Source organism: Sinocyclocheilus grahami, unplaced genomic scaffold (genome assembly GCF_001515645.1).
Source record: "Sinocyclocheilus grahami isolate Dianchi unplaced genomic scaffold, SAMN03320097.WGS_v1.1 scaffold1471.1, whole genome shotgun sequence".
Taxonomy (NCBI): domain Eukaryota; kingdom Metazoa; phylum Chordata; class Actinopteri; order Cypriniformes; family Cyprinidae; genus Sinocyclocheilus; species Sinocyclocheilus grahami.
The window spans coordinates 308,617-317,583 of NW_015506650.1; the positions used below are offsets into that span (position 1 = coordinate 308,617).

At 39.5% G+C, this 8,967-nt stretch overlaps 1 protein-coding gene across 1 annotated transcript in view; it reads right to left on the bottom strand.

Annotated features, from left to right (window-relative positions):
• LOC107570536 (CUB and sushi domain-containing protein 3-like) overlaps positions 1-3,355 on the bottom strand; it is a gene marked incomplete at both ends in the record, with an annotated part of 308,112 nt that extends 304,757 nt beyond the window's left edge. Inside the window, 1 exon segment of the mRNA XM_016256763.1 lies at positions 3,243-3,355. Within this exon segment, the coding sequence (XP_016112249.1) occupies positions 3,243-3,355 (113 nt within the window).
• Between the last annotated feature and the right edge of the window lie 5,612 nt (positions 3,356-8,967).

Sequence of the window (8,967 nt, forward strand, 5' to 3'; positions counted from 1 at the left end):
CGGGGGGTGGGGGGGGGGGGGGGACGGGCGGGGCGGCTGCCCTGCGACCGGCTCCACGGCACAGCTTTGCTGGAGGCCGCGGGAGCGGAGCGGTGGCAGGAGGCCACCCACGGCGACGGCAGGATGTACCTGATGGCCTCAGTCTGCTTTGGTCAGCGGAGAACTGCTGGGCAAAGTTCTCCACCGTGTCGCCGAAAAGGCCGGTCTGGGACACGGGGGCTGGCGCTCCTGGACCACCATAGTGGACATGGCACGACCCAGAGACCGCGCCGTAACCTTCGTCGCTCGTGGCGCGAGGTCCGCCGCGGTGTGGAGTTCTCTGCAAACTTCCGGGTCGTGACCACCCTCGTGCAAGTCCCTCAGTGCCTTGGCCTGGTGCACTTGCAATCACGCCGTAGCGTGTAAGGCAGAGGCAGCTTCTCCACAGGTTGTATAAGCATCGCTGGCCATTCGAGTACCTCTGGGACCTCTGGGTTCTCCCTGCCGGTTGGAGGCAGTATTAGGACACAACTGCATCGCAACCGACCGCTCCACCGGGGTAACCCTTGTAACCCCCTAGCTGCACCACCATCGAGGGTGGTGAGGGAGGAGGAACCAGCAGATCGGTTTCCGGCAGTAAAAGGTGCCGTCCACGACCTGGTGAGCTCCTCATGCACCTCCAGGAAGAAAGGCACCGAGGCGGGGCGCTGAGAACCAGCGCGGACCACCCTGAGAACCAATCGTGCAAACTTGAGGGCTCGGGACACGGTGGAAGTCTCCACTCGAGCCCTACCCTTACGTTGGCCTGGGAAAGCATAGCCATTATTTCTGGATCCGATTCAGGCATTGCTACAGTCCCGGAGGAGAGTAGCGCAGCCGAATCTTCCTCTCCAGAAAGCTCTGGCTCACCCTCTGATCCAGCAATTGACATCTGGTCGTTGGGAGGAGCGCCAAAGGATATGGCTGGTACGCTCCTTGTAGAGGGCCCAGCACGTTCCATTGGCAGCTCAACTGGTTGTGGAGTGCAAGAGGAGCGATGGTCCCCCGAGGATCTGGTCCCTGTAGGGTTTGCCACCACTGTTACCCTCAGACTGCCCGTGCTACTGCATGAAGTAGCCCCCGCCTGACTGCCGCCATGACGAGAACTAGATCGAGGCACAAGCAACGGAACTCCGCCCCTTTGAGGAAACGGAGCTTGGCCCGCGACTCCGAGATTAACATCTTCTCGCAATGAGAACATGACTCATCCACAAACGCCACCTCAGCGTGCTACATGCCCAGGCACGTGAGGCAGCGATCGTGACCATCACCCAGCGCCAGGTAACGACCGCATCCAAAACACGTATATACGTTGTCGATAGCAAGACCCACATCGTCTTTACAAAGACATAACGTCAAGTTTGCCACGCAACGTCGTCTTTAAAAAGACGCACCCGAAATTGCTCTTTTAGCATGCTGAGGCGCACAGGGGAGATGATCATCTGCAACACAAACATGGGGTAGTGCAGCCTGATATGTGCAACCCTCTCAACACGGGAAACCACCACCGCTGAAGCGCCGTACCGCCAACACGAAGAGCTCTCCAAGAGCGCGCTGAACTCATTCAGGCTTCTTCTATCAGTAGAGTAGTCAGGAGCAGAACGATGTGATCGCTCGGCTCCGAAGCGAAAAGCTGAATATGCGCTGCATCTGCTGCCTACTTATACTCACGCTGTGATCAGCGGCAGCTGGATGCAATAATCGCATGCCAATGTGCATTGGCTCGTTTAGTTTACACTCGAAGTAGATTGGTCTCTCTAAGCGAGATCCCAATTTGTCGGTCATCCGACGTGACGTTGAGAGTGACCAACTGAAAGTGAACTGTATTCATACATACATATATAATGTATATTTCATAAAACATACCAAAGACCTCATTTGTTTTCACTGAAATTGAACATTGCTTTCTTTAGGTGAACATTACATTCTCTGATCAATCTGTCAGTCACTCTACTTCAGTCTTTTATAAGCATATTTTAAAAGAACGAAAATAAACTGCTTAATAAAACCATGGTTTAAAGCCTCCATAACAATCATGAGTGCATTTCGCCATGACTTTGAGAGAATCAACTCTCTTTTCATCTATGTCAAGATTCTTAGAAAGAAAAAAAAAATGCACCTTTATATCTTTAGATCCTAAAACGGCACATATCTGACGCTATAAATGACACCATAAATTGATTTTTCACAAAAATAAATTTAACTAAATTAAATGCTAGAAATTTAACTGAAATAGTTTAAAATCCCTTTTTAATTAAGCCAAATTTCACTTCCTATGTACTAACAATCACTTTTACTTAATGAAAACTTATTAGAGCCCACAGCTTTCTGACAAGAAGTTTGACATTGCAGTAGTGAGACACTATTCCCTGCACAGTTTGATAAAAAAAAAAAAAGAATCAAAAGGAAGGGGAGGCAACCAGGCCGAGACACTGAAACAACAGTAAATGATGCTTCAGGCTGACGCAGCCTATTTAAAGTGACTCAGATCAGACAATGAAAGACACGCAGAGCGGCTCTGCTACACACGAACAAGACCACACTCATCTATCTCCCTCCAACTGCCTCACTCCTAAAGCTAATATGTGTAGTGAATGCATTTCCACATACAGTATTTATCCAGCCGCCAAACACTGATAAAAAAAAGTTAAAAAACCCAAATCTGCTGTACATTAATATGCATTATGATGCATTTTATAAAGGCATGTAATGGACCGACGATTTCATATAACTTTATAATCACAGAGCAAAGTCTGTTTTAAATAAATAAATAAATAAATACATCCTTAGCCTGTACGTCTTCTTAAGACTAGGAGGCTATAAAGCACAGCCAAGAAACTGGAAAAAACCCAAGACTAATGCACTAAAGAGAAAGATGTCACGCACCCTTCACTATCCATTAGTTAACATGCAAAATTAATGAAATAGAAGGTGATATAAGTGCCATCTTCCTGGAATTTGACTAAAAGAGGGGGAGAAAAAATGTTTTAGGCAAAGCCTTCAGACTAATTTGATGAAGTTTAATAGGGAGTGATGAGGTCTGTAGTCAGAGACCACCTCTTCATTGAGGATTAATAAACACAATTATGATTGGCACAGACTGCAGGGTAGACTCCTTTAACTTGCCAAGCAGAGCGGCTCTTAATTAATGCCGCAGATTTCATCTGATATGCACAATAAAGGACAATATATTGTAACAAGACTGAATGGACTGGAGTCTTTACCTTCATAATAGATTTTAAAGCCGTGCGCGCTCACGGCGAAGTCACTGGTGAGTCTCAGGGAGAATACAGACCCAGTGCTTGTGATAGGAGGTGGAATTTGGAAACCCGTTAACCTAAAGAGAGCAAATAGAGAAGAAATAAGCAGAAGTTAGAAAAGGAAGATCTTATACACACATCACCTAGCAGTTTTTCAGCACTCACTGTATGCATGATGTTCGTTTTGTGATTTTTGTGATACCGAAACATTGAAAACTGTGCCAAAATGATAATTTCTTGAGACTGGTGTGTCCCAGAAATTGCCTTAATAGTTTACCCAAAAATCATAATAAAAAACAAATCATCAAAGAATACTATACTATACTATACTATACTATACTATACTATACTATACTATAATATAATATAATATAATATAATATAATATAATATAATATAATATAATATAATATAATATAATATAACACATGATGTTCTTTTGAACGTTCTATTTATCAAAGAATCCTGGGAGAAAAAAAATCCACAAAACATATAAAGCAGCATATATAAACATTTAAAGAAACTTTTTTCAACATTGATAATAATGAGAAATATTTCTTAAGCATCAAATTGTAATAATATTTCACAGTCTTACTGTTTTTTATTGTATTTTTGATGCAACAAATGCAGCCTTGGATTAAAAGATATATATTTATTGTATATATTTCACTAACTCCAAACATTTATATTTGTAGTAGTGTATTTGTTTTGTAATACGTAGAAATAAAGGTTGGTCTCAACCCTACAATAAGTTTTATGTGGTGAAAGTCTTCATTTTTTTTTTCAGTGACAAACTGATCTATACATAGATCTAACATAAGGCAATAGGCCAATAATTAAAAAAAGCTCAGTGATTATGACAGCATGGCTAAAATATAGACAACATTGTGTGATACTAATTAGTCTTCTCAGAATGCTCATATTAATGCACATTATTTCTTGATGTAAAAGCATTGGGTTTCTTCCCTGCTTTATTTAAACTTCAGAATAATCCCCAGTGCTCATGTGTGCATGCAAAGAAGTCATTTCGTAAAAACCACTCCTTGAGGGCATCGAGACATCACCAGCATTATGAGCCACCAGCACGCTACAGAACATATATTTAGAGGCATTGACGAAACACACACTCTGCATAAGGAAATCATGTGTTAGCAGAGCTGCTGGTTATCTCCATTTAGAAAACTGATTAGGTCAGCAACATGTTAAGATGCGGAGAGATTTTAAAAGTGTGTGTGTGTATTTGCTCAAAAATGTGTCACATGGACAACATTTCTTTTGTTTATGGTAATGAACTCACAGTGAGACTGAAATATTTATAAATGCCTATGAATAATATCCTTAGGACACTGCAGTTTTGTTTTAATAATATTAACCTTTAAACTTGTCATAAACTTCAAAGACTGTTAGAGAATAGATTAAAAGACTCATGTTCCTAAATCTTACGTAAATTCACACATGACCCAATTGCTTCTTAACAAAGAATACTCTCTTTTTTTTCCTTCAAATTTTTAGCACACGTTATTAAAAAGGTAAAATAACAAACAGAACATAGTAAACGCCTGGGAATAAAGCATTTTCCTTTTATGGGAAGGGACATATCGAGGCTAATGATTTAACAGTTTTGACACAAACACAGCCAATCAGAAGATTTGAAGTGTAAATTACAGCTGTTCAATTTCAGATTGAAATGGAATAAACCTTTTTTTTTTCTTGTTGCTGTATGCCGTTACACACAATGTTTATGTAGTCTAAAGCAACTTATGAAAGAAAAAAAAAACTTTTATATGAAACACTAAGTACTGTGCATCTCCACCAAACTGCATCATGGGAAGTGAGGCATTAAATACTAAGTAAATCACCAGCCTGTGCTCTCTTGCCAAGGTCTCCCTGAATAAAGCCAACAATCTACTATTGTCTGAATTACTGCACATATTAACAGACACCTTATCATTGTTCTGGCAGGACAAAGGAAATTATTTGGATCTGTGAGGCTGGATGGCACAGAATCTCCCAGTACTGCCTTAATGTATGTGTATGAATTACGCTTTGGTGGACTTCACAGGATATTTGGACATCTTAAGTGAGACTCCAGTCCAAAACATAGGGAGAGCATATGCTCAGTGTTCTAGCTTGAAATCAAAGACCATTGAAACATCAAAAAGTTTGGTTATACTTAATACTACAGTACAAAGTTATAAACATTCTGTTACAGTCTTGGGGGTGAGTTAAAGCATGCTTGCAAACTGCTACTTGCATATCAGGCTGCGGGACCGGGTTTTATAGGTTGTTGGAGATCAGTGGCGCTTGAGTTCTTTAAAAGGAACAACAGCTCCGTTCAGAGTCCATCCATCCCCAAGGGCTTCGCTAACTGCTTTTTTCGACTACTGCATGAGTTGGAACAAATCTATCTCCTCACTCTGCCCACAGCCAAAACAGTCGGGAGCCTCCACTCTCTGCTGCTCGTTAGATGATCATCGGGGCTTAAATCGCTTGGACATTCTGCTTCTGGCCCGAGAACATGCAGCAAACTCCTCTGTCTTCAAGCTCCCAGCCACCAATCAGCTCACACTGCACACTTTAAAAGACACCATACTGACAGGGTCAAAAACCAGCCTGTCATTCGAGTTAGGATTAAAAGGACGGTTTAACCGAAAACTGTCCAGAAAATGAAAGATTCCTGTGTAGGCAATAGTGTTCCAGCATCAAACCTCTGACCTCAAGTGTTTCATATAATGCTCAAAGGCAATACAGAAACGGCAAAGACTTAAGTACTGTTTGGATGGGATTTAAACCTTTACAGAGATGATTGGAAACTCTAAAAGTTTATGCTGCTACTGTACGGTATAAATGTATATCAAAAAGTATTTCCAGAAGGATTTAGAAGGATTAATTAAACTGTTAATCTGTACCTTAGTAGATAATTCAGCTGTTAAGGTTTGTAGGAGAAAAACACCAATATTTCTTATTTGGTCGGCAATAAAAATCACTGACTAACCACTGTAAGTACTGGAATTTTCTTACGTCACCACATTAAAACAACAACCGTCCAAATAGAGCTTGTGAAACACAAATTTACCTTGTCTGAATAGAGCTTTAACATCCAGCCTAAATGGAAAGGCATAGGAAGTTTCCTTTAACTTTTCAAACACTTTTTGACATCTACACATATTTGTCTTGGAAGAACATTCACTATCCTAAATGATTCATAAACGTAATGCCTTTCTCATTTTGAATGGAGAGGGCAGTCTATAATTCATTTTTATTTCTTATGTCAAATGAGTGCTTCCAACATGGTAGAAAATTACCAAGATCCCGTTTTACCATGAGGGGAAAAAAAACAAAACACTTTGATCCACTGCTAGAAGAACATGAAACATTTCCGCAAAGACACCATTACACCCCTGCCTCTAATGTTGCTTTATTCCTAATGTGCATTCCCCTCCTTTTAATCCAGTAATTACATTTAGCCAAATATGCTCATTCATACCCATACTCATTTATTTCTATGATGAGATTTCTCTGTTTCTGTCTCTCTCTTCCTTCTCTTTCTTTCTGTCTGTATGTCTGTCTCATTAAGCACTTAAAGAGTGGTAAAGCTTTCTTACACAACACCTGGCGAGGAATAAAGAAAAACACTCAGCGTTGTCACAGTGGTAGTGCAGTGGGCAATTGTGGAAAAATGAGGTATTTTTACTGCTTAGGGTTTGATCTGCTCCAGTAGCATCTGTTTCAGGGTATTTGTTATATACAGTCAGAGTGTGAGCATATGAGCCGATAAAATCATGTTACTCTTCATTCATCTTAGAATTCATCTTTTCTAAGGACTTTCCTTAAATGGAGTGCAATATTCGAAGTCATAGATTCAAGTCAATTGATTTTTTTTCCCCTCGTTAAAAGTCCTTGAGTGTAAAAGGATAATGTGATTCCACGGGGAAGGTGCAGTTCCTCTGCTTATTTGATTGTTTTCATCTTGCCATGGTTACATACGATCACATCTGAGAGAGTAACACGTTAGGATGAGAGTAAAGACGGATGGGTTTAATAAAGATATTTAAACAGGGTTATGAGGTCTTGTACATTGCTCTGGGACCTCAACCACAAAACAAATGAACTTGATGAAGATGGAGATGTCAAGACAATTAATTTCTCTCACTGGAGAACTAGACACAGGTCAAATATCGAGACCATTTATTGGTTTTGTGGATCTTCAGAGTGTTCGACAAATTGAAACTGGACACCTTTGATGTCAGATGTGAGATTTTGAAAAGTGGGTAGAAAATGCTTTGCCATGTAGCATTATATTAATCTTCATCATTTTGAGACTTCTACAACAGTAAAATGATGGATACTATGACACATTACAAAACTTACACAATGATTCCTGTGAGAGGAATCTCAAATAACCTCCAAAATAGTACAGCCACAATTATATTTATAATTAATAATCATCAATTTCAAAAAGGCAATAATGATTTTTATGTTATAGCTCATTACTGATAAACGGCTGATATTAAAATTATATAGGATTTTGTCTAATGTAAAAATAAATAATTAACTAAAGTCAGTTGTTTTACATGTTACAATGCAATTAACCAATTTAACCTGCATAATAAAGCATGAATGATAAAACAAACAAATAAAATAAATAAAGTTGGTACTGCTGTTTAAGAGTGACGGTCCAAACAAACAAACAAACCTTTAATTAGCCTATTTGGTGTTCTAAAAATAAAACACAACAATAACACACACTTGATATTCACTGTGAAATTCAACATATAATAGTAAATTATGCTTGCTTTTGAGAAATCATAAGTACAGTACAGTTGGCACAACAAAGATGGACACAATTGTGTATGAAAATACATATACACCCACACACTGAAATGTGTCGGCAGCTTCCTTTACTATACTAATGGTGTGAGTGTATTTACAAGGACATTATTTCCAAGAACATAATTTATATGCTAGCTATATGTCAAAAAGGATCAAATATATGAAATTTATGATATAGAAAATCACATATATGCAGCAATGGGAATAAAAAAGCAACCTATAACTGTGAGTATTTGATGACTGACCATACATTTACTTTTTGACATTTTTTAGACCCTATCATCTGGGACATTACTATTAAATCTAAATATTGGTGAAGGGGGCTTAGGGTTCAGGGAAGCTTTCAGCCAAATGAAAACACATGAAATCATGGTTCCCCATAAAAGATGTAATGCCTCTCATGTGGAAAAACTGTTCATAAATCTTCATTTGTCAAGATGGCTCTAGCAGATAGTCATTCATAACTTTGAGCTCACTTCTCTCAAAGGTCTGTGTCATATTGGAAGGCAATGGACTTAAGTTGAGAATTTATGCAATTGTCACAATTGTGAAAGTCAATAGAAGTAACCTGGGACGTTTCTTTGTAAGCAATTCTGTGTTTCTATAAATTAGAAAAACTCAAACTGACAGCTGTATAAAATTACAAACCAGGATAACGAAGCAATTTGGCAGTCTATAAAAAAAGTTTCCTCCAAAATGCAATTTTCAGAACGTTGTCTGATGTATTCAAATAATATAACAAAGAAAAAAAAAGGAACAGCTTCAAGAAACTGACTTGCCAGAAATACAGATCTGTCTAAACACCATAAAACCTTCACAAGTTCACTCCATATCAGCATCCCAGTCATTATTTACT